General features: G+C 45.6%; 1 protein-coding gene across 3 annotated transcripts in view; it reads left to right on the top strand.

Moving 5' to 3' along the window:
- Nucleotides 1–26,544, top strand: part of LOC124267399 (centrosome-associated protein CEP250-like) — an 83,846-nt gene that overhangs the window by 32,178 nt on the left and 25,124 nt on the right. For 2 of the 3 annotated variants that reach the window (XM_046702309.1, XM_046702308.1), the window contains exons 2-20: nt 5,675–5,746; nt 11,136–11,203; nt 11,843–11,950; nt 13,480–13,556; nt 14,568–14,649; nt 14,775–14,909; nt 15,177–15,208; nt 15,434–15,590; nt 17,963–18,034; nt 18,553–18,648; nt 19,841–19,882; nt 20,342–20,461; nt 20,925–21,017; nt 21,653–21,745; nt 23,044–23,148; nt 23,412–23,486; nt 24,258–24,386; nt 25,299–25,436; nt 26,396–26,479. In XM_046702309.1, the coding sequence (XP_046558265.1) occupies nt 5,675–5,746; nt 11,136–11,203; nt 11,843–11,950; nt 13,480–13,556; nt 14,568–14,649; nt 14,775–14,909; nt 15,177–15,208; nt 15,434–15,590; nt 17,963–18,034; nt 18,553–18,648; nt 19,841–19,882; nt 20,342–20,461; nt 20,925–21,017; nt 21,653–21,745; nt 23,044–23,148; nt 23,412–23,486; nt 24,258–24,386; nt 25,299–25,436; nt 26,396–26,479 (1,778 nt within the window). The remainder of the gene's footprint in view (nt 1–5,674; nt 5,747–11,135; nt 11,204–11,842; nt 11,951–13,479; nt 13,557–14,567; nt 14,650–14,774; nt 14,910–15,176; nt 15,209–15,433; nt 15,591–17,962; nt 18,035–18,552; nt 18,649–19,840; nt 19,883–20,341; nt 20,462–20,924; nt 21,018–21,652; nt 21,746–23,043; nt 23,149–23,411; nt 23,487–24,257; nt 24,387–25,298; nt 25,437–26,395; nt 26,480–26,544) is intronic. The other variant, XM_046702310.1, reaches the window with a different exon arrangement.

Here is a 26,544-nt window from a genome sequence, read left to right as displayed (position 1 = left end):
CAGTACTACAATAAACAAATGACAAGTTATGCAGAAGAGGTGAGGTAAGGTGAAATTGGGTTTAATGTCGTGCTTGAGAATATTTTGCTCATATGACAACGGGCATGCGTGTGTATGTGTATGTGCGGCTGCTTGTACTAGCCCAGACTGAAGCTGGTTTTATAGTGCTAGCCCACTGAGATACCATGCCGCAGTGAAGCATGAATACCTCACTCAGACACATTATACTGACTCCGAGCCGACCAGTCCTTGTTGTACCCATTAATGCCAAGCGCCAGGCAGGGACCAACAATACCATATTTTAACGTCTTTTGGTATGACGTGGCTGGGGATCGAACCCGCTCTAACCACTACACCTAGGAGGTGGTCTTTATGCAGAAGAGGTAGTGTTCAGGGGTATATATGAATTAGTCCCACATGTACTGACAGGTCAGTGTTGGCAACACAGTGTCCAGTAATGCATCTAATGAGCACCTTGCAGTGGTGGTGGACATAGTGGGATATTGTCCGTATACACCCAAACAAAGCTGTAATCATCCAGGACAGAAGCTATTATCACAGTCCATTGTCTCAAGCATTGTGTAGCTTTACATGGACATGGCGCTGTACACAGAACTGCTGAGCAACACTGAACGTGTGAAATAAACATGGTTCCAAATTCACATGCGTGAAACACTTAGGTTAGGCTAATAAAACGCTCCTCTAGTTCTAAGATCCTACAAGCAGACATCCCTAACTGATTGCTGCCAGCGACTGTAAAACTCTAGATAAGCAAGAGGCAATTTCGGTATTTTACCCATGCTTTTCAATTTAGTTCTTTCCATTTTCAATTGGGTTTCAGGATTTTCATTAACCACCTAATTCTGGATTTTAAAAAATATGTATTACTGCCAGATCACTGATAGTGCCAAAACTCAATGAAAAAGATCAAAATTATGTTTTTGCAGTGCTAAAATCCCTGTGAAGGAGTAGTTTACAGTAGTTAACAGTGTCAAATACAATTTTGTCATATGAACAACTGGTTGTTACCACAGTCACCAGCATTTTATTGTTGCACACCAACATTCACCTCGGAAATACCACTCAACGGTCCACATTGTCATTCTACTGACCATTGAAGTGGTATTTCCGAGGTGAATGCTGGTGTGCAACAATAAAACACTGGTGACTGTGGTAACAACAAGTTGTTCAAATGACAAAGTTGTCACATTGTCATTCTCCTGACGGACCGCCTCCATGGTGTAGTGGTTAGAGCGTCCGCCCCACAGAGCGGAAGGTCGCGGGTTCGATCCCCAACCGCGTCATACCAAAAGACATTAAAACATGGTACTTGTTGGTCCCTGTCTGGCGCTCGGCATTAATGGGTACAACAAGGGGAGGTCAGCTCGGAGTCAGTATAATATGTCTGAGTGGTGTATTCATGCTTCACTGCGGCTAGCACTATAAAACCAGCTTAAGTCTGGGCTAGTACAAGCAGCCGCACATACACATACACACGCATGCATGTCGTCATAAGAGCGAAATATTCTCAAGCACAACGTTAAACCAAATTTCACCTCACCTCACCTCACCTCATTCTCCTGACACTTGGAATCTGAATGCTCAGTGAGCCCTCAGAAGGTCAGACACTGGTTAATTGCACACTAGATTTTGCCGACTGACAAGCATTACAGCACAACCATATTTCATCATTTAATCTATATTTAATTAATTGTTAGCCATGGATATTTGCTTTTCCGGTCATCAAGTGTTTTCATTGATACCTCATCATGGTTCCCTGGCACCTGAAGCTGAACCCAGTGAATAGCAGCTGAGACCAATTCATCTAGGGTTTGATTGACAATATATTCTGACCGTTAATGACATCTTTCTCCAATTTGCTTGAGCAAATAACAGCTAGATAATTTGCAATCTTACTTCTGACCAACCATGCCATAATGTTGCTTACTATTTATGATTCAAGGTATAGTTTAGGAGAATATTTGCCATTGGACTCTACTGGATTTCTAGGTGCACCAATGAAGAATCATTTAAGAAAGTTTGACATATGATTTGCTTTCCACTGCAGTCATAAATACATTTACATTCGGATTCTTTTGTGTATAAAATGTCATGAATTTGCAAATGAATCATTTTGATTGGTTGACAGAATCTGAAACGCAAGAGGTTTAATTTGGTTTCTGAATTACACATTTATTATAAACAGAGCATAAGCATCATAATTAATGCATATATTATACTCTTGACATATGCAAAATTTGGGTGGGTGGGTCTTTATCTTTCATGTTTTACGCAAATACACAGCTTATCTAGAGCTCTGGGCTGTATCTGAGTTTGGTAAGGGTGCACTATTGTATATATAGAGTCTCACTGAAGTATTTGTAGATATCAGAAACATCAACTTGATCTGATCAAAGTTTAATACTGCAAGGTTTGCTGACCCAAGTGTAAGATGCCATTTGTTGGCCAACATCATACTTCCGACATCTTCAGTTTGTAACAGTAATAAGTGACAGAAACTGATGACGTCGGTCTGCAAACAGGGTTGAATGTTTCCAAACAATATCTCCCATGGAAGCCATTTGGATGTTAGATGGACCAAGAGATAATTCTGAAACTAAGGTAGTTTGATGACAGGTATACAGGAATATACAGGGCATGGTTCTAGAATACACTACTTGTGACAGGTCGGGTAGAGGGTCCTGTTGTCTACAATACACAGACACATCATGTGGGTGTAAGCTGATAATCTACTATTTATAACACAACTCATTACATGCTTCGTCAAACATGCGAGGATAACATCCTGTGTAGTGGACACATCAGGCTAAAGTCTGAACAATTCTGTACCCAGGAGGACGTCACGGCCCATTATGTCAGGATGGGACGACCAGTGTTTTTGTGGTTTATATGATAGTGTGTTTATCAATTGTGATCTGAGGTGTTAAACGATGTAATTGTTAGCGTCTTGCAGCCTTGGTCTATCAGGCTATCATCTGCATAGGGGATTATGTGGATTATGCCATGACAGGCCTGGATTAATCTCACATGGAATCAATACTCTGATGATATGGAATTGGTGTGATTATCACAACTGAAATCTGCCTGGCTCGATCATGTTTATTGTTGTGGGGAATTGTCACCTCCGGTGCTAGTGTTGGGTAAAGGGTGAGGAGACACAATGGGTTGGGATGGTTGTAGGGGATGTGTGTCAACAATAACATTTAGAACTGCATTTTCGTCATATTATTTGCAAGTTTTGTATATTTATTGATGAAGACATATTAACGATACCAACAGCAAATATTTTTTGTTGCATTATAAATTGAATAGAAGAATTATTATAATTGGAGCACACAATCTTGATAATAATGTTAACAAATTTATCATATTTATGTAACATGATTGATTCTGTTCACACAAGTTCATGTGTGTGGTGTTTTAACTCAATGCTGATTTCCAATGCTGCAAACCAAAATCCTGCAGTATCATGTGATGGTCATGTGACAGTGGGGGGCCCTGTTAGGGTGGGATGTTTACATGTGCAATCCATGTTCTGCTGTCTCTTTGTGCTTCCTCACTTGTGACACTTGAACATGTAGAAACATCTTATCATCTTCAGTCTGTATTCAGATTAATGTAGGATTGATAACGTCTCGTATTTATGAAGAAAATTTGTAAATCTCCATGAATAGCTCAGTGATATGACTATTAGGTTTCACTTTCCTAATGTTTCTCTGCAGTGAGTCATGTAGCCGGGTGTGTTTGACGTTGCATGGCCCCACTGTGGCATCTTTGCTGGATACAGATGAGCTGTTATCTTGTCCGTGGTTGCCCAACCTGGCAGATAGAGAGAGAGGACAGGCAGAGAGACCATTACATCTGCGCTGTTATCAGAGACACTTCCTCCCTGCTGCACAGCCATATCAGTTTATCCCCCACCCTTCCCTTCTCTCCTCCCCATATTATCAATGTCTAGCCACAAAAAGGGAAAACATTCACCCCCTGGAAGCCCAAAGTTTTGCTTGCCTTGGGGGTACCTTTAACATTTGGCTAGAGGTGAATTGACTCAGGCGTTTGCCAATGTACATCTGCCTATGATCTCTAACCCCTCCACCGTTCTACTCCCTCCACTGCCCCCTCACTTCCTCCCCCACCCACTTCCTTCCCCATCTGCAGACAAGATAGCCAGCCTCCTGTTGGACCTACAGCTCCTGTTGTCGGTAGGAACATGCCTCCTCACCTGATGACCAAGTACCCAGTGGGGAACCATGCTTCAAGTTTCACCTTCACATATCATTACTTGTGTCATGTCTGAAGCTTATCTTTCCTAATACATGGATATATACTTATCCAAGGATTGAAAGAAGTATGAATTTGAATAAAAATATCTTCAGTATGTTTGCATGGTTTGGATGGCATTGATAACAAGATGAAAACTTGACTTAAAGATCAACATGAAGAGGTGTGGTCTCAGTCTTATACAGATTAGAGGTGTATTTTCTTCAGTTCATTCATGTATGAATTGAAAATCCAAAGTGCAAACTGTATGAATTCCATAAACTACAACTTGGATTCCCCAGGTGTCCAACATGGTGAAAGATGTGCGCATTGGTGGGCGTGGATTAATTATTTACATTCATTCGGAAATGGATGTAATCAGAATGCAGGAATTACAATAAACACAATGACAATTTAAATAAAAGTGTATGAATCTTGAATGGTTTAGATACCAGATGTGTTGCTCCACAGAGATGAAAGTTCAACAGAGTTTTGGAAATGGAGAATGAACAAAGTGTGTGGTCCACATCAAATATATAGACAGAAGGAACATAACTCGAGGAAACTGTTTCAATTGATTATCTAACAATTAATCAATCGGTAATAAGTAAATCAGTCAATTTTATTGAGTTCTGTAGAGGGCACACAGTACTGATGAGAGGAGCTTCCTAGTTGTTTCTGTGACTGAAGGCTTCTTCTGGATATCAGCAGATGCTGAATCAGATCATTTTGTAAGAGTTTACTGGTAGCACATTTTGACAGATGCAGATTGATACTGACTGGATCAGCATAACAGTAATCTGATAGAGACTTCTGTCTCTCAAGAAGACAATGGTCTTCGATGTTGTCAGGCTGCTGTACTAGCATTTGTCATGGAGTGAGTGAGTGAGTTTAGGTTTACACCCTACTCAGCAATATTCCAGCTATATGGTGGTGGTCTGTAAATAATCGAGTCTGGACCAGACAATCCAGTGATCAACAGCATGAGCATCAATCTGCGCATTGGTAACCGATGACACGTGTCAACCAAATCAGCGAGCCTGACATACCGATCCCGTTTGTCACTTCCTACGACAAGCATCGGTTACTGAAGATCAGTTCTAAACCGGACCTTCATTGGTTATTTGTCATGGAAGACCTACATATTGTGTAGTTTGAATTAATGAAGAACCATTGCTATTGTGCCAGGCCTACTTGAAGTTTATGTTTCAGTTTCATCATGAACATGGACAGATAGTGTTCTGTATATATCATATGCAATGTCAGTTGTTTGCAATTAAGAACTTTTCCAAGACAAATTTAAGGATTTATTGCCACCGAGGCAAATCTTTGTGTTCATGTGTTTGCTATAAAGAGAGATAACCCCTTCTTAACTCCATCCTTATTGTTTCAGTGCCAACCCAGATCTGCTGCCGAGATCATACATTTGGCAATCACCGGAAATATCAAGATGGATCCATTCCTGGTAGGTCAACGGGCAGAGTGATACGGCGGGCATATTTGGATGCTGGGCATTTGATGGTGCAACGCGCTGATGGGCAATGGGCATTTGAGCTGGCGGGCAATGCAAGTAGCCGAGCTAAGAAAAATGCATCATTGAGCTGGTACCGGCAGTGGGTAGCTGAGCGGGCGATGGGGCAGCCGAGCTGGCAGGCAATGTGTTGTTGAGCTGGCGGGCAAATGGGCATTTGAGCTGGTCAAAGTGATGGGTAGCTGAGCTGATGCAAGGATGTGCATTTGAGTTGGTGGGCAATGGGCATTTGAGCTGGTGGGCAAATGAGTACTGGTTGTTGATGTAAGTGATGCGTATGTGAGCTTGGTGAGCAATGGGTATTTGAGTTGGTGGGCAAAGGGTATTTGAGTTGGTGGGCTGGCGAGTTGCTGGCTTGGCGTGCTGTTGAGCTGGTGGCTTGTATGCTGTTGAGTTGGTCATGGCGTGCTGCTGAGTTGGTGGGCTGGCGAGTTGCTGAGTTGGTGGGCGGCGGGTGGCATTTGAGCTGGTTGGCATGGCGAGTTGCTGAGCTGAAGCGGCTATGTGTTTTGAGCTGGTGGGCTGGCGAGTTGCTGAGCTGGTGGGCCGGGCATTTGAGTTGGCTTTACATGGCGAGCTGCTGGAGCTGGTGGGCTGGCGAGCTGTTGAGTTGGTGGGCTTATAGGTTGCTGAGCTGGTGGGCCAGAGTTGCTGAGTTGGGCGGGCTTGGCGAGTTGCTGAGTTACGGGCTGCGGCGAGTTGCTGAGCTGGGTGGGCTTATGTGTTGCTGGAGTTGGTGGGCTGGCGGGCATTTGAGCTGGTAGGCTTATGTTTATTTTGAGTTGGTTGGCAATGTATTTGAGTTGGTGGGCTGATGGGTATTTGGAGTTGGTGGACAATGTATTTGAGTTGGTGGGCGATGGGTATTTGAGTTAGTGGGCAATGGGTATTTGAGTTGGTGGACAATGTGTATTTGAGTTGGTGGGCGATGGGTATTTGAGTTGGCGGAGAGTTGTTAAATGATTGGTACACATTTAGTGATTCTGAGTTGGATTGAAGATGAAGTGCTGGAGTTTGGTGGGCAGTGATGGGTTTGATGGGCAGTGATGGGTTTGATGGCCAGTGATGGGTTTGATGGGCAGTGATGGGTTTGATGGGCAGTGATGGGTTTGATGGGCAGTGATTGGTTTGATGGGCAGTGATGATTTTAATGGGCTTGATGGGTTTGATGGGCAGTGATGGGTTTGAAGGGCAGTGATGGGTTTGATGGGCAGTGATTGGTTTGATGGGCAGTGATGGGTTTGGTGGGCAGTGATGAGTTTGATGGGCAGTGATGGATCTGATGGGCATCTGATGGGGATTGGTGGGCAGTGATGAGCTTGATGGGCAGATGGGCTCCATGGCAGCGATGGCTTGGTGGGCAGTGATGGGCTTGATGGGCAGTGATGTTTGATAAGAGTGATGGGCTTGTGGGCAATGATGGATCAGATGGGCAAGTGATGGCTTGATGGGCATGATGGCAGCATGAGTTTGATGGGCAGTGATGAGTTTGATGGGCAGTGATGGGTTTGGTGGGTAGTAGATGATTTTTAATGGTCTTACGGGTTTGATGGGCAGTGATGAGTCTGATGGGCAGTGATGGTTTGATGGGCAGTGATGAGTTTGATGGATATGACGATTCCGACGATCTGACGGAAGATACGAATGATCGAATCATCTGATATCGACGACCATCGACGATAATCGATATGACGATCGACGGATCGATCGACGGTCTGACGACGACGGAACGACATCTGATCATGACGATTTGATCGGCGGACGGTTCCAGGGCGGATGAACGACGGATACGACGGTCGACGAACGGACGACGACGGCAGTGGATAACGGATATGGCGACGGCGGATACGGCCGACACGGATGGCCGGATAACGGCGGACGAGCCGACGGATACGATGACGGATACGATGAGCCCACGGGCAGTGATGGCTCTGATACAGTGATGAGGATGAGTCTTGATGCATGATGGTCCTGATGGATGGTCTGACTACGATGGCAGTGATGGCTCCTGATGGCCGATGGGTCTGATGGCAGTGATGGCACGGTCGATGATGAGGCGGATGAGCCTGACGGCAGGATGCGGACGAGCCGGACGGCAGGATGGCCCGATGGCCGGATGAGCCCAGGCAGGACACAAGGATGGCCGACGACAGCCGACGGCAGTGATGGCAGCCGACGGCAGTGACGAGGACAGTGGACGGAAGGCCGGATGGCAGGATGAGGCGGACGGCGGACAACGGAAGGACACGGACGACGCGGATGAAATGGATGGCCACGGATACGACACGGACAAGGATGGTCGGAAAAGGATGGATGGAATGGAATGGATGGCCGGACACGGATGAAGGATGGCCCCAGTGAGCCCTGATGGCCTGGCCTGACAGTGACGGATGTGGACAATGGATAGGGTGGATGGTCTTGACGGGCAGCAATGGATGGCAGTGGATGAGCCTGAAAAGGATGGCAGTGGATGAGGTGGATGAAATGGATGGGTGGATGGCAGTGGAGGAAGGATGGCCGGATATGGCAGTGGAAGTGGATAAGGATGGAGGGTGGATGAATGGTGGAGGCAGTGGATGAATGGGTGGTGGATGGATGGTGGAGGAATGGATAATGGAAAGGATAAGGAATGGATGGATGGGTGGATGGAAGGAATGGATGGGTGGATGGAATGGCAGTGGAGGAATGGTAGTGGATAAGGATGGGTGGATGGAATGGGTAGTGGATGGAGGGACAGTGGATGGAATGGATGGGAAGGGAGTGGATGGAATGGACAGTGGATGGAATGGACAGTGGATGGAATGGACACTGAAATGGAATGGAGTGGATGGATGGAAAGATGGGGATGGGTGGTGGATGGATGGATGGGTGGATGGAATGGAATGGACAGTGGATGGATGGAAAGCATGGACGGTGGATAATGAGGGAATGGAATATATGGTGGACACGGATGGGGTGGATGGAATGGTAGTGGAATGGATAATGGATGGATGGAATAAAGGACATGGAATGGAATGGATGGTGGATGGAATGGAAATGGATGGTGGATGGATGGATATAAAGGGTGGATGGAAGGATAATAGTGGATGGAAATGGAGGGTGGAGTGGATGGAGGATATGGATAATGGTGGATGGAAATGGATGGGTGGATGGAAGGTGGAATGGATGGAATGGATGGGCAGGAAATGGATGGAATGGATGGAATGGATGGACTGGTGGATGGGTGGATGGATGGAATGGATGGAATGGATGGGCAAGGATGGGTTTGATGGGTTTGATGGGCAGTGATGAGTTTGATGGGCAGTGATGGGTTTGATGGGCAGTGATGGGTTTGGATGGGCAGTGATGAGTTTGATGGCAGTGATGGTTTGATGGGCAGTGGGATGAGGTTTGATGGGCAGTGATGGCAGTGATGAGTTTGATGGGCAGTGATGGTTTGATGGCAGTGGATGGGTTTGATGGGCAGTGATGATTGGGATGGATACTTGATGTGTTTGATGGGCAGTGATGTCGGATGGGCAGTGATGGGTTTGATGGGCAGTGATGGTTTGATGGGCAGTGATGAGTTTGATGGGCAGTGATTGGATTTGATGGGCAGTGGATGATGGCTATGATGGAGTTTGATGGGCAGTGATGGGTGTGGATGGGATGGGCAATTGATGCGTTTGATGAGCCTGATGAAGGGCGTGATGAGTTTGATGCAGGATGGGTTTGATGGGCAGTGATGAGTTTGATGGGCTTGATGGGTTTGATGGGCAGTGATGGTTTGATGATGGATGCAGTTTGATAGGTTTGGTGGGCAGTGATGGGTTTGATGGGCAGTAACGGGCAGTGATGGTGGATGGACATGATGGTTAGATGGGCAGTGATGGGTTTGGTGGGCAGTGATGGGTTTCATGGGCAGTGATGGGTTTGATGGGCAGTGATGAGGGCAGTGATGAGTTTGATGGGCAGTGATGGGTTTGATGGGTTTGATGGGCAGTGATGAGTTTGATGGGCAGTGATGGTTTGATGGGCAGTGATGGGTTTGATGGGCAGTGATGGGTTTGATGGGCAGTGATGGGTTTGATGGGCAGTGATGAGTTTGTGAAGTGATGGGTTTGATGGGCAGTGATGGTTTTGATGGGCAGTGATGGGTTTGATGGGCAGTGATGGGTTTGATGGGCAGTGATGAGGGCAGTGATGAGTTTGATGGGCAGTGATGAGTTTGATGGGCAGTGATGAGTTTGATGGGCAGTGATGAGTTTGATGGGCAGTGATGGGTTTGATGGGCAGTGATGGGTTTGATGGGCAGTGATGGGTTTGATGGGCAGTGATGAGTTTGATGGGCAGTGATGGGTTTGATGGGCAGTGATGAGGTTGATGGGCAGTGATGAGTTTGATGGGCAGTGATGGGTTTGATGGGCAGTGGTGAGTTTGATGGGCAGTTATGAGTTAGGTGGGCCTTTAGATGGACAGTGATGAGTTTGGTGGGCAGTTGAATCTGCAGTGATGAGGTGGATGGGCCAAAAGGAGTGTATGGCCATCTCATCCACTACAGTCTGCTGGGCCAACACCCTTTGGTGTTCCAGAATTCTTTGGTCGTTGGTTAAAATCCCTGAATTGTGTTTCTTAACAGTACCATACCTGTGCTTGTCGGTGTCATCAATGTGTCATACCTGTGATTGTTGGTGTCTTACCTGTGCTCATCAATGTGTCATACCTGTGCTTGTTGGTGTCATCAATGTGTCATACCTGTGTTTGTCGGTGTCATCAATGTGTCATACCTGTGCTCATCAATGTATCATACCTGTGCTTGTCGGTGTCATCAATGTATCATACCTGTGTTTGTCGATGTCATCAATGTGTCATACCTGTGTTTGTAGGTGTCTTACCTGTGCTCATCAATGTATCATACCTGTGCTTGTCGGTGTCATCAATGTATCATACCTGTGCTTGTCGGTGTCATCAATGTGTCATACCTGTGTTTGTCGGTGTCTTACCTGTGCTCATCAATGCATCATACCTGTGCTTGTCGGTGTCATCAATGTGTCATACCTGTGTTTGTCGGTGTCATCAATGTGTCATACCTGTGTTTGTCGGTGTCTTACCTGTGCTCATCAATGTATCATACCTGTGCTTGTCGGTGTCATCAGTGTGTCATATCTGTGTTTGTCGGTGTTTTACCTGTGCTCATCAATGTATCATACCTGTGCTTGTCGGTGTCATCAATGTGGTAAATGTCTGACACCTTCATCACGTCAGACTGCCCTCACACATTGTGCTGATACGCCATGATATGCATGTGAGATTATTTGCTAAACATGTCTTTTGTTTGTTGCAGTGGTAACAAAACAGAACAATGGGCGGATGTCTCCAATCAGAGCTCGCACCATGAAGGAGTACGACCAGGTGAGGCACTCAACAACAGTGGGATCATATAGAAACATGAATCATTGTGGTTTCATTGTTACGATTCACAGGCAGCCTCTCAGTTTGATATGGAGAAATATCTTCATGGCGCCATGTTTTTGAAACCTTGGTGCATCTCATTGTATCCTGATAGTGTGGAGAGCAGCATCCCACCGATATTTCTGGTAGAATGTTTGTAGACGTCATCTTGTTGAATGACAGAGATTGCGATCTCAACAAACCCAACCCCTTCCCAGGTAATGATAGACTGTATATGAGCGGTGCCTAACTTGAGCAGCACCGTTACATCAAGATAATAGCTGCTGAGGTTACAACTTTAATGTTGTGTTTTGTTGGAAGAGTTACCCCCCTTTGCTCAGGTTGCATTCAGTGCCCTTGTGTAATCACTCCAGTTGGAGCAGGTGCATTATCACGACCCTGGTGCATGGGAGATAAGAACTTCATGCTGACTGGAAATGTTATGTGTTTCAAGCATGAATGTAAGTCTGTGTTGGGATATGTCATCAGATATTGGTTATGGTAGTTTTCAAATGATTTAGACAGGTTGTGTAGCTGTAGAACATTGTTTGATCACAGAATCTGTGTCTGACAATTGAGTGGAGTCGTTCTCTGTTTCAGCAAATTGCAGAGCTGAAGAAGGAGAATTTCAGTCTGAAGCTGCGAATCTACTTCCTGGAGGAACGTATGCAGCAGAAATTTGGGGATGGGGAGGATGTCTTCAAAACAGTAAGTAGAACATTGATATTTACAGGTGCAGATAGTCAGTAGAACATTGATATTTACAGGTGCAGATAGTCAGTAGGACATTGATATTTACAGGTGCAGATAGTCAGTAGAACATAGATATTTACAGGTGCAGATAGTCAGTAGAACATTTATATTTACAGGTGCAGATAGTCAGTAGAACATTGATATTTACAGGTGCAGATAGTCAGTAGAACATTGATATTTACAGGTGCATATAGTCAGTAGAACATTGATATTTACAGGTGCAGATAGTCAGTAGTACACTGACATGTCCTGGTGAAGATAGTAAGCAGAATGGTGAAGAGAGTGAATTAAGGGCACCAGTTAGTCTAGTAACATGCTGCCTAGCTATAGTTTGTCAGTTTGTGGTGCACATCTTCCTCAAATAATCTCTTGGAGAATGTCAACAAAACTGTGGTGTATACAGATGTGTTGTTCCTCCAGTCTTGTAAGTTTATTCTTCACATTGTGGAAAAATCTGCAAATTCCTTCCCTATAACATGTATTTGTTGTTTCGTTGCTGCTTACTGGTCGGGGATGAAATGAGAGAGGTAATGTATATTGGATGTAGTCTGTCAGATTCGTAATAGATGTATGAGGCAACTTAATACTATGGAATGTTGGGCCCGGTGACTTGGTTAATGTCAATCATTGGATTGTCTGAACCATCATCAATTATTGACAGGCTGTTGTCATATAGCATGAATATTGCCAAGAGTGGTACTAACAAAGAAATATATGACCTATGGACACAGAATATTATTTGATTCTGAAAATACCAGCACCTTGAGCATCTACTTGTTGCTTGGATGTGTGCGCTATATATACATATCCTATAATAATAAATAATAATAATTAAATATTTTCCAAATTCAAATATTTAGTCCTCCCTAGTATTCATTAACAACAATTTAGTTGATAAGATTTCCTTGGTTTCTCTAGGAAGTCAGTGATGATTACTACATGTATAATAAGTGTTGTGATTCTCTGTTGCACTGTGTTCTGTAGACATGGTACCAGAGCTCTGGATGAACTGCGTATCTGCATACATTAGGCAAACATAATGTTCAAACCTCAATTACTTTGAGTGTTATTGCATATGAGTACATCGAATGAGTATGTTTTATACTAAACTAATTTTAAGAAAGGTTGTGCACATAAGTTGTCCATGTTGTGTCAGAGAAAATATTCAATAAAATTGAGTTACTATTTGGCAAGTAAAATATATTTGGTTATTCAATGAAAAGTTAGGATATCCAATTAAAATGAAAACATGTGAGTACCTACTCAGTGGAGCTCTGGGTACTGTGTTCTGTAGACCTGTGACTGTGTTCTGTAGATGATTGTGGTGTTTTAATTTAAGTAAATGTATACACATGGATTTCTTTGTTGTCAGTGGTGAGTATATTGGTGAATTTGTTGTACATTGTTGGTGTATGTTTACTCTAATGTACAGTGTTGAGGTACAGGTTGGGTTGTGGTACAGAGTGTGTGTTGTGCTGTTGTAGAACATAGAGCTGAAGGTCCAAGTGGAGAGTCTGAAGAAGGAGCTAATGGACAAACAGGAGCTGCTCAAGAAGGCCAGGTGAGAAGGGTGACTGGTCAGCCAGGTGTTGAGATGGAGTCGACAAGGTGGGGAGTGGTCAGCAGGGTGGTGAGTGGTCAGCCAGGTGTTGAGATGGGTCAGCAGGGTGGGGTGTGCAGTCAGCAGGGTGGTGAGATGGGTCAGCAGGGTGGGGTGAGCAGTCAGCAGGGTGTTGAGATGGGTCAGCAGGGTGGGGTGAGCAGTCAGCAGGGTGTTGATGGGTCAGCAGGGTGGGGTGAGCAGTCAGCAGGGTGTTGAGATTGGTCAGCAGGGTGGGGTGAGCAGTCAGCAGGGTGTTGAGATGGGTCAGCAGGGTGGGGTGAGCAGTCAGCAGGGTGTTGAGATAGGTCAGCAGGGTGGGGTGAGCAGTCAGCAGTCAGCAGGGTGGGGTGAGCAGTCAGCAGGGTGGGGTGAGCAGTCAGCAGGGTGGGGAGACTGGTCAGCAGGGCGGTGAGATGGGTCGGCAGTCGCGGAGTGGTCAGCAGGGTGTTGAGATGGGTCAGCAGGGTGGGGAGACTGATCAGCAGGGTGGGGAGTGGTCAGCAGGGTGTTGAGATGGGTCAGCATGGGATGAGCAATCAGCAGGGTGGGGTGAGCAGTCAGCAGGGTGTGGAGACTGGTCAGCAGGGTGGGGTGAGCAGTCAGCAGGGTGGGGAGACTGGTGAGCACGGTTGTGAGATGGGTCGGCAGGGTGGAGAGTGGTCAGCAGGGCAGGGAGATTGGACAGAGTGCTTGAAAGATGGATAGGGGGTGAGGGGATAGGTGAGAGGCAGAGAGATGGGTTTATTCTTTCACTGACAGTTGTGTAATAATTTTGACAGTTTAGTTATGAATTTTTTAAAGAAAACTTTCAGTGTATAAGAATTCTCCCTGTTATATCAGGAATTATACACTGTGTTGACTATTCTTTTATTTGTGTGTGGTGAATACTTTGATTACATGGTAGTAAGAGAAGAAATAATAAGATGATGAAAGCAGACTTGGTGTAGAAGTTATTTTCCCTCTGTGCAGCACGGCCATGGAGAGCCTGACCAGCAACCATGAAACAGAACTGAACCAGATCCGCAGTCAGATGCAGCAGGAGAGGAATAGGGTAGGTCACTCACACAAGCACCTGCTTCACCACCACATCATCTAAACCAGCTTTGGGGCTAGAATTGCCTCGCTCCTCGTTTAATATTCACTGCATGGTTGACATGACTGTTGCTGATGTTGCAGGAGTCAGTGCCGCTGTTGGAGGAGTTGCGAGAGACGCAGCAGAAGATGAGGATGATGGAGCATGAGCTTCAGCTCCACATGGATTCTCTCAACACAGCACACGCCGCCGCCCACAAACACACTCAGGAAGTACAGGTCAGTAATGCCACACACATACAATAAATCCACCGCCGCCCACAAACACACTCAGGAAATACAGGTCAGTATCGCCACACACATACAATAAAACCTCCGCCGCCCACAAACACACTCAGGAAGTACAGGTCAGTAATGCCACACACATACAATAAAACAACAGGTAGATCAGTATGAAGTGGTGTTGATTTGTTTCTGTAATGAGATACAAAAGTAAAGATACAAAAGTGTATTTAAGCTTGAAGTTATTGTAATTCTTGTTTGCAGAAACTCCAAGAGATGGTGGATGCCAAAGAAAAGTAAGTGTTGTAGAGGATGTTCATTTTTCCAGTTTCAGTCATAGATTTGAGATGACCTCTGTGTCCAGAAAAAACATCTTTGTCTGTTGTGCATATGTATAAAGGTTAAAAACGGCTGTTATATTTGCTAGCACTTCATTTATCATAGATTATTATCCTACTTGAAGAGACATGAGCATGTCTGCCACTGTTGTGATGGTGATCAAGTATGTACTTCTGCTACAGAGACATAGGGGAACTTTCTGGGAAACTGGAGGCAGAAGCTGAACGAGCACATCAGTTGGACACCAGACTGTCAGAGACTGGCCATGAGAGACAGGACCTGCAGGGCAGACTGGACCATCTGCAGAAGGAGCTTGACCGACGTGACCGAGACATGCTGGTGAGTAGGTGGGCGGGGCAGACATGTTGGTGAGTAGGTAGGCGGGGGAACATGTTGGTGAGTAGGTGGGGGGCAGACATGTTGGTGAGTAGGCGGGGGTGGGGCAGACATGGTGGTGAGTAGGTGGGTGAGTAGGTGGGCAGACATGTTGGTGAGGTGGGTGGGGCAGACATGTGGTGAGTAGGTGGGGCAGACATGTTGGGTGAGTAGGTGGGTGGGGCAGACATGCTGGTGAGTAGGGTGGGTGGGGCAGACATGCTGGTGAGGTGAGTAGGCAGACATGTTGGGAGTAGGTGGACAGTAGGTGGGTGGGGGCAGACATGTTGGTGAGTAGGTGGGTGGGGCAGTATGTTGGTGGGTGGGTGGGCAGACATGCTGGTGAGTAGGGGGTGGGCAGACATGTTGGTGAGAGGTGGGTGGGGGCAGACATGCTGGTGAGTAGGTGGGTGGGGCAGACACATGCTGGTGAGTAGGTGGTAGGGGCAGACATGCTGGTGAGTAGGTGGGTGGGGGCAGACATGTTGGTGAGTAGGTGGGTGGGGCAGACATGTTGGTGAGTAGGTGGGGGAGGGGGCAGACATGTTGGTGAGTAGGTGGAAGTGGGGCAGTCATGTTGGTGAGTAGGTGGGCGGGGCAGTCATGTTGGTGAGTAGGTAGGTGGGGCAGTCATGTTGGTGAGTAGGTGTGCGGGGCAGTCATGTTGGTGAGTAGGTGGGTGGGGCAGTCATGTGGTTGGTGAGTAGGTGGGCAGGGCAGACATGCTGGTGAGTAGGTGGGGGCAGTCATGTTGGTGAGCAGGTGGGTGGGGCAGTCATGTTGGTGAGTAGGTGGGTGGGGCAGACATGCTGGTGAGTAGGTGGTGTGGGGCAGTCATGTTGGTGAGTAGGTGGGCGGGGCAGACATGCTGGTGAGAGTAGGTGGGGGCAGACATGTTGTTGAGTAGGTGGGAAGGGCAGTCAAGTTGGTGAGTAAGTGGGCCGGGCAGACATGCTGGTGAGTAGGTGGGCAGGGCAGACCTGTTGGTGAGTAGGTGGGGGGGCAGACATGCTGGTGCATAGGTGGGCAGGGCAGACATGTTGGTGAGTATGTAGGCGGGGCAGTCATGTTGGTGAGCAAGTGGGCAGGGCAAAAATGCTGGTGAGTAGGTCGGCAGGGCAGACATGTTGGTGAGTAGGTGGGTGGGGCAGACATGCTGGTGAGTAGGTAGGTGGGGAGACATGCTGGTGAGTAGGTGGGCATAGTAAACATGTAGATGTGTAGGTGGGTGTGGCAGACATGCTGGTGAGTAGGTGGACATAGTAAACATGTAGATGTGTAGGTGGGTGTGGCACACTTGTTGGTGAGTCAGGCAGACCGGAACGGTTTGTAGGGCATGTTCTCAGACCAACAGGTAAGGTTTGCAGGGCATGTTCTCAGACCGACAAATCTTAGTAGATGTATGGAGGAAACACGTGTATGTTGTCAAAGTGATCGGACACGTGAATAAATAGGCAGGAGGGTGGGTCATGACAGACACATGTGACTGGATGGGTGGGTCAGACATTAGGGTAGTTATATTAAACAGGGTTGTTGGTTGGTCAAAAGGAAGGCATGAATAACAGCAAGGAGTGGGTCAATTGAGAGTGGCGACACACATTGGTGACTTACCAAGCATGCAATCATCCCTTGCATGGTCTGATCCCTGTTCCAAGAGAACGTACTTCAGCATGTGACCCGCATGCTGTAACACACCATTTGATTGCAGGTAAGCTATTTGAATGTTGGGTCCAGTTACGTCTCTGAACTTCTTGGTACATGAAACGTGTGAAACTAAATCAGCTTTTGTTGTTTCATCTAACTATTGTGCATGTATTGATGTTGTAGTGGCAGCTTCACAGCAGACTCTGTACAGAGATGTAGCTACTGGATGATGTAGGGCTGATATAGATAACTGATATATATACATATATACTCACACACACACACACACACACACACACACACACACACACACACACACACACATACATACATACATACATTTGTATAGCGCCGATATCCATCTCAGCTGCTCAGAAGAGCTTTGTTTTTTCCATCGATCACTGGATGCCAATCTCAACGGCATGTCGTATTATCAATCTCAACTCCCTGGGGATCATACAACTTGCAGGGTCACACTTTGTCAATAAGAGCGATATAAGACATATGTATTGTCTATCAGAACAGATCACAGAACCATGCAAAGTAGCATATATACTATATTCTCTTGAGAAATGTGTACTCTTTTTCTTAAGAAATCTGGGGGAAACAGGTGTCTAGAGGGTCAGGTTGTATCATCAGCTGCTGTGAAGCCTGTCTCTGTGTTGTGACTGTGAATGTTTTCTTGCATGCAGCAACTGTCTAGCGCCCTGAAGGAAGCCCGCACTGTGGACTCCGACTCCTTCTTGGCTCAGAACCACCTCCAGGTTGGTCAACCCGTCCAGGCCCCACTGTAAATTATATCGGTCACCACCCATTAACGAGTGTGCCTTGGGCAATGAAATGAAAACTAACACTTTTCCTTTTCTTATTGAATAATAAGGATTTTGAAAACCAAAGCAAAAAGTTAATAACTTTTGATATGGACCAACAGCCCTCCTTTGTAGAAGTTGAGATTATGTGTAATCCCTCTGTATGATACCTTCTCCTTCATCTTCTGTGATGTATCCTTAGTTCAGTAGCTCCTGTGTTTGGGACTGTGTGAGAGGACTTGGTATGTTGCCTTGCTATCCCTCTGTACCTTCTGTTGCATGCCTTCCTTTATCTGCTGACCCCTCATTGTTCTATGGTTTACCAGGAATGTCGAAGGATATTTCATGTTGTCTTCAGCCACAATGTCTTCTATTTGCAAGAATGTTTTGGTCGCCATTGCTCAGTGGTTCCTGATTTTATTACAGAAGGGAATGGTGGTTTGGTTCTGTGAACTGACAGTGTTGTGTTGCAGGATGTGGTGGACGACCAACAAGAGAATCTGGGCAAACTCCAGGACAGGCTGGACAACCTGCAGAGTCAGTTACAGGATAAAGACAACACCATAGGGGTAGGTCCATACCCATGTAAGCTGTAAGGGTAGGTCACCATAGGGGTGGATACCCATGTATGCTGTAGGGGTAGGTCCATACCCATGTAAGCTGTAAGGGTAGGCTGTAGGGGTAGGTCCATACCCATGTAAGCTGTAAGGGTAGGTCACCATAGGGGTAGGTCCATACCCATTACCCATATGAGCTATAGGGGTAGGTCCATACCCATTACCCATATAAGCTATAGGGGTAGGTCCATACCCATGTATGCTGTAGGGCCTGGGCCATACCCATGTAAGCTGTAGGTCACCATAGGGGTAGGTCCATACCCATAACCCATATAAGCTATAGGGGTAGGTCCATACCCATGTAAGCTATAGGGGTAGGTCCATACCCATGTAAGCTTTAGGGCCAGGGCCATACCCATGTAAGCTGTTGGGGTAGGTCACCATAGGGGTAGGTCCATACCCATGTAAGCTGTAGGGGTAGGTCCATACCCATGTAAGCTGTTGGGGTAGGTCCATACCCATGTTAGCTGTAGGGGTAGGTCATCATAGGGGTGGAAACCATACCCATGTAAGCTTTAGGGCCAGGGCCATACCCATGTAAGCTGTTGGGGTAGGTCACCATAGGGGTAGGTCCATAGGGGTAGGGCCATACCCATATGGGGTAGGTCACCATAGGGGTAGGTCCATACCCATGTAAGCTGTAGGGGTAGGTCCATACCCATGTAAGCTGTTGGGGTAGGTCCATACCCATGTTAGCTGTAGGGGTAGGTCATCATAGGGGTGGATACCCATGTAAGCTGAAGGGGTAGGTCCATACCCATGTAAGCTGTTGGGGTAGGTCCATACCCATGTAAGCTGTTGGGGTAGGTCACCATAGGGGTAGGTCCATACCCATGTAGTAAGCTGTAGGGGTAGGTCCATACCCATGTAAGCTGTAGGGGTAGGTCACCATAGGGGTAGGGCCATACCCATGTAAGCTGTAGGAGTAGGTCACCATAGGGGTAGGTCCATACCCATGTAGGCTGTAGGGGTAGGTCACCATAGGGGTAGGTCCATACCAATGTAAGCTGTAGGGGTAGGTCATCATAGGTGTGCTTACCCATGTAAGCTGTAGGGGTAGGTCATCATAGGGGTGGATACCCATGTAAGCTGTAGCGATAGGTGATAAAAACTCTGGATGCTGACAGTACAATTCTTTTTTCAGAAACTTGAAGATGCCTTGAGGGACAAAGACGAGAAAAATAAGGTGAGGTTATTTCTCTACTTCAGCATGGTTGTAGCAGACAATGTCATCATCCCTGTGTGGATTACACTGGGGACCAGTGTTTGGGATGAGAGGTCCTAGTGTCCCCTCGTGTCCTATTATATCACTCTTGTAAGGAATCCTCCTGAAGGGAGTTCCTGTGACAACAGCTATTAAAAGGACATCTCCAGGAATCATTATGGATACTGGGGTGGTGAGGTAGCATAGTGGTTAAAGCGTTCGCTCACACAGGCCCGGGTTGATTCCCCACATGGGTACAATGTGTGAAACCCATTTCTGGTGTGATGTTGCTGGAATGTTGCTAAAAGTGTAAACCCATACTCACTCACTCACTCACATTATGGATACTTGACAGGCTCGGTGTAGATTTTGTATAAGTGATATCAATCTCTGAATTATCTTAATGACATGATGTATGACTGAGACTTTTCTTTGGGTCAGGACCTGGAAAATAAACTCCGCCCTCTGGAACGAGACATCAGCCGTCTTGAGGAGAACAGTCTCAAGAGGGACAAGACCATACAGGGGCTGGTGGTCGCCCTGCACGACAAGAACAAGGAGGTGAGGAGTGGCGGAGGGATATGGTGTAGGGATAAGATGTGTACACCTGTATGTTGTATGTTCCAACCCTTGTCTGGTATTGTGTTCCAGCAACCTGGAGGAGCACCTGCCGAGGTGTACACCTACATGTTGTATGTTCCAACCCTTGTCTTGTGTTGTATTCCAGCAACCTTGAGGAGCACCTGCTCAGGTGTACACCTGTGTGTTGTATGTTGCAACCCTTGTCTTGTGTTGTATTAAAGCAACATTGAGGAGCACCTGCTCAGGTGTACACCTGTGTGTTGTATGTTGCAACCCTTGTCTTGTGTTATATTAAAGCAACCTTGAGGAGCACCTGCTCAGGTGTACACCTGTGTGTTGTATGTTGCAACCCTTGTCTTGTGTTGTATTAAAGCAACCTTGAGGAGGACCTACTGAGGTGTACACCTGTGTGTTTTATGTTGCAACCCTTGTTCTGTTGTAGTCGGCCACCCTGGAGGAGCACCTGCTGAAATCGGAGGAAGACTTGAAGAAACTCCGAGCAGAGCTACATGAAGCCAGGATGGCAAGACACCAGGTAAGGGAGGTAACCCCTGTATGACTACAACAGCACACACATACACGTAATAACTTCAATGTATAAACTTGCTGACAATGGGAGGTAACTCCTACCTACTTAGTTTGCAGTGTTTGCCTGTTTGAAGAGACGTTGATGCATGGCTTATGTTATGTCATTATTCATTGGAATCATATTTTGTTGTGAAGATGTTTGAATACTTTTATTTTATTCATTCTCATTTGTCATTAAGCATGATTAAATATTTTATGTTAAAACACAGATAAAGTAGACAGCATGTTTTTCATGATTATTTCATGCTCATAGTATATCATTTGAGGCAATGTTTAACTGACCGTAATGAGCATGATAAACAATATTTTGAAACTTGTTACCATCTTATATCCTTATGGAATATCTGAGCCAAATGAACCCCATCAAATTGAAATATTTCCATGGCATACAAGGTGAGATTACTCTCCCCTACTATCAGCATCCATTCAATATTTGGTGGCAGTTGTCTCCCCTTCCCATCGTTGCCAGATGGTCAGTACAACATTCCGTGTGTGGATTATGTATATATTGCTGTTGATTGTGTTGACTAACTTTGGTTGTGTTGACTTGTGTTGCGTGTTTTGTGTGTCATCAATAACCAGGCCGAGGAGACCTTTCAGACAGACATGGACGGCACTGATGCTAAAATAGCCCGGCTTGAGCAAACTCTACGAGAAAATGAACTCCAGCTTGAGGTATAACTTGTTGCAGGAGATTGGTCTCAACTCCAAGTGGGCAGTATAGATAATGTATCATGCTAAAATATGAGTGATTGAGTTTTTTACGCCGCACTCAGCAATATTCCAGCTATATGGCTGCGGTTTGTAAATAATCGAGTCTGGACCAGAAACCAGTGATCAACACATGCTAAGATAGAATAAAGGAGGCAATATAGATGGTGTATCATGCTAAGATAGAATAATGTGGTAAATATAGATGGTATATCATGCTAAGATAGAATATAGTGGGCAGTAGCGGGTGTTTATTGTAGCAAGATGAAACTTACGAAATACCAGTGAGTGAGGCATTGGTTTCTGGAGTTACAGAAGAGTGAGTGAGTGAGTTAATATTTAACGTCACATCGGCAATATTTCAGCTATATCGTGACGAAGTTACAGAAGATGGTGATGCTAGCATGTGTATTCACGATGTATTAGTTATACATCTCATAGTGTAGAATATAGTGAACCTGCTGTGACATGTGTCAAGAAGTTAGGAATCATGATAATGTTGAGCTTCCAATTACACTTAATTCTAAAATAGGTAGTTTAGTGTTGTATTTTAACAAGTAACCCCTTTGTTGTATAACGTTCACAGTGTTAGTTTATGTATCAGAGCTATTCTTTCTGTCAGCGCTATTCCTTTCTTGCCAAGAGGGAGTATCGCTGAATAGTTTGGCTCTACACCTTGTTTCTGGTTGGGTTGTCAAGACAGGAAATATTCTTTTTGGGTTTGAAGTTTGGTTAGGTATGAAGTAGAATACAGATAAAGTCAGTGTTAGTTTCAGTGTGCATGTACAGTGCAGGTTTGATATTCCATCCATCAGCGTATTCTGCATGGCGACATCTTGTCTAACCTTGTTGTGCAGGGTCACACAATGAAGACCCTTCTTCTGTCGTGTTGCCCTCACACAGCTGGAATACAGCTGACAGTGGAAGCAAGCAAGCACACATGCAGATAGTCCTGGGTGCCGTTGTACAAAACAACCTAGCGCTAAGTCTACCTTAAGTCTATGTTAAGGTATGGGAGTTACGGTCACCTTAGCGCTAAGGCTACCTTAAGTCTATGTTAAGGTAACGGTCACCAGCTACCTTAAGTCTATGTTGTATGGGAGTTACGGTCACCTTAGCGCTGAGACTACCTTAAGTCTATGTTAAGGTATAGGAGTTACGGTCATCTTAGCGTTAAGATCGCTTTGTACAACAGCACCCTGATTGTTGAAGGTCACTTTCTGTCACCAGCTGTGTGTGAACTGTGGTGTTTTTGCTTGTAGAATCTGATGCGTGCTCTGGGCAAGAAGGATGGTGAGCTGGGCAACTTCAAGGACTTGCTGGGCAAGGCAGAGAATGCCCTCCAACAGAGTGAAAAGTCCCTCGAGGTGAGGTTTCCTTATATAAGGACAGTAGTTGTGATGTGGTCTGTTCTGCTGGAGTAATACAGAGGAACATGGTTGGGATGAGTGAAGGATGGGTGGAGAGAAACAACAGTAGGTGGTCAGAGAGAACGAGTGAAGGTAGAGGATGATAGAGACAAGGAGTGGTCAGAGTGTGTGTGTGTAGGAGTGTGGGGATGCTCCATGAGATAGTATAACTATCCTTGATGTGCAAAAAGGTTCGAGCTAAGTGAGTGGGTATGTTTCAGACTCTCCAGGAGCAGCTGCAGCAGGAGAGAGACCAGGCCCAGGACAGACTGGACGGACAGGCACATCACTACAAGGTGAGATATTGTCTAACGTGGTGGACAGGCACATCACTACAAGGTGAGATATTGACTAACGTGGTGGACAGGCACAGCACTACAAGGTGAGATATTGACTAACGTGGTGGACAGGCACATCACTACAATGTGAAATATTGACTTACATGGTGGACAGGCACATCACTACAAGGTGAGATATTGACTAACGTGGTGGACAGGCACATCACTACAATGTGAAATATTGACTTACATGGTGGACAGGCACATCACTACAATGTGAAATATTGACTAACGTGGTGGACAGGCACATCACTACAAGGTGAGATATTGACTTACATGGTGGACAGGCACATCACTACAATGTGAAATATTGACTTACATGGTGGACAGGCACATCACTACAAGGTGAGATATTGACTAACATGGTGGACAGGCACAGCACTACAATGTGAAATATTGACTTACATGGTGGACAGGCACAGCTCTACAAGGTGAGATATTGACTTACGTGGTGGACAGGCACAGCTCTACAAGGTGAGATATTGACTTACTTGGTGGACAGGCACAGCTCTACAAGGTGAGATATTGACTTACATGGTGGACAGGCAAGTCAAGGTGAGATTTTAGGTGGAACAACTCCATTTTGATATTTCTCCATTAGCTGTGGGTTTGTGCTAAACAAGGGACTAAGCGAGGACAGAGAACCACTACTTGCTCACAGCTGAAATAATCATTGTGATGAAGGATAGATCAGCTGATAGCACCTGCTGTACCTACTCTCTGTTGCAGCGTCTGCTGGATGATGCACAGAACGAGGTGAAGATGAAGGGAGACTTGCTGAAGGTCCTGGAGGATAGACTAAAGGACAAGGACAAGCAGCTGCAGGAGTATGTCGGACTTCTGTCCCAGGACGGCCAGGTAGGTCACAGAACAATGATTTGGTAGAAGGGAGGGGGGGCTTTCAGGTCTTCTGTCGTATTTGATCCTTGGGACCCCATACATATGTAGCTAATAACATTGCTAATAATAAAGACAAATAATGACAATACTTGGTGACAATATGGGGTATCAAGAAGAACAGTTACGTCTAGGGTCGGTGGGCCAGATTAAGTGTGATGGAAGGATACAGTCCATACATGGACGTGGAGCCACAATTTCATCTAATGCAGGGCTCCAGATAATTTTTCAACATCAGGAGTACGTACTCCTTATTTTTGCAATATAAGAGTACTGGAAAAACTTAAGAGTACATTTAGAGTACTGAGTGGAATTTTGCGGATCGGTAATCTTGTGTTTCGTTTCATATATGCACCACAACATTGCTACTCTTGTGTAAACAGGTCAATAAACAATAAAACAATACTTTTTCAGATAAATACGTCTGTAAATGATTCTAAGACAGTGCAGCAATGCAGTGGTCCGTATGTGCTACGTTTTCTAAATTAATTCCTACTGTATCTTGCATATTTTTTATCCGTACATACGCCGATACGGCCCTTATCTGGAGCCCTGTAATGTTATGTTCCAGATTGCTGTGCTATAATGATGTGTATGACTTCCTGTACCAGTATGCACTAACTGCCAGTCTATACCGAGATGCCATGTCTCAGTTTATGGTTGACACACCACTCAGACACAGTGTACTGACACCATGGCATCAGTCATTTCCTCCTTGCCTTGTAGAGCAGTATACACGACAACACCAGATACCATCGCTCAGATCTCTTCAGTATAATGAGGTCCACTCGGTCCATGGTACCACAGAGGAGATAGTGTTATTGATGGACACGGATGTGGCTTCAGTGTTGTGAGGGTCTTGTTGCGTTGTAGGTTGGTGTGGGCGACCTGCACAAGGCTCTGGCAGAGAAGAACCAAGAGTTGAGGAACTTGAAGCAGAAGTTGGCAGGGCATGACGCCGACTTGGAGGACACCAAACGCCAGCTGAAGGCAGCAGAAGACGCCCTGCAGGTGAGTTTGGTGTTTGGAGGTGTTGCATTTCCCGTTTGGGATTAGTGTGAAGCCCATTTCTGGTGTCCCCTGCCGTGATGCTGCTGGAATATTGCTAAAAGCGGCGTAAAACCAAACTCAGTCAGTCAGTCAGTCGTTTGGGATTTTCCCAACAACCTATGAGATAGACGTAGAAAGCAGCCTATGGATTTAGGGGTTATTTATAGATTATAGTTGATATTTTGTCAACGTACTCCCATGGTTTGGAACCCGTGAAGATCTGGTTTAGAATTGGTCTTCAGTAACCCAAGCTTATCGTAAGAGGCGAATAAAGGGGTCGAGTGGTCAGGCTTGCTGACTCACATGTCATCATATCCCAATTGGGTAGATTGATGCTCATGCTGTTGATCACTAGATTGCATGGTCCAGACTTGATTATTTACAGACTGCTGCTATATAGCTGGAATATTGCTGAGTGTGGTGTAAAACAACAAACCAAACCCATGATGTGGTTTGTTACTAGTAATATCAAGCTATTCAAGCTAGATTATTTAGGGCGGTGGGGTAGCCTAGTGGTTAAAGTGTTGGCTCGTCACCCCGAAGACCCGGGGTTCGATTCCCCACATGGGTACAATGTGTGAAGCCCATTTCTGGTGTCCCCTGCCGTGATATTGCTGAAATATTGCTAAAATTGACGTAAAACCAAACTCACTCACTCACTCACTCAACTGGAATAGTGTTCAGTTGGGATTTCACAACATAAATTTACATTCAGAAGAGTCATTGTTATATTGACAAGAGAACTAAACCTCTTTAAACTGTTTCCTCATTGAGGAAGTCAAACAAACTGTTATTACTTAGGATGTTTGACAATTAGTAATATATTGTAGTCACTTTGGTTATGAGGCATAAACCTTAAATCTCCCATCCATGATGTCTATGTGTGGTGCACAATGATGATGATAATGATGTGGTTGCAGGCACTTGATGGTGAGACAGGGGACAGAGACAGTTACGTCCGACAACTGACAGGACAACTCAGGACAGCACAGCAGGAACTTGAGGTGGGTGGATGTCTCAATCAGATGTGTTAGATATCTACCAGGGTTCTTATCTGTACTTTGAAACA

Source organism: Haliotis rubra, unplaced genomic scaffold, assembly GCF_003918875.1.
Source record: "Haliotis rubra isolate DU_JTF1 unplaced genomic scaffold, ASM391887v1 Scf131, whole genome shotgun sequence".
Taxonomy (NCBI): domain Eukaryota; kingdom Metazoa; phylum Mollusca; class Gastropoda; order Lepetellida; family Haliotidae; genus Haliotis; species Haliotis rubra.
Note: the sequence above shows the minus strand (reverse complement) of the source record. Positions and strands in the feature narration are given on the sequence as shown.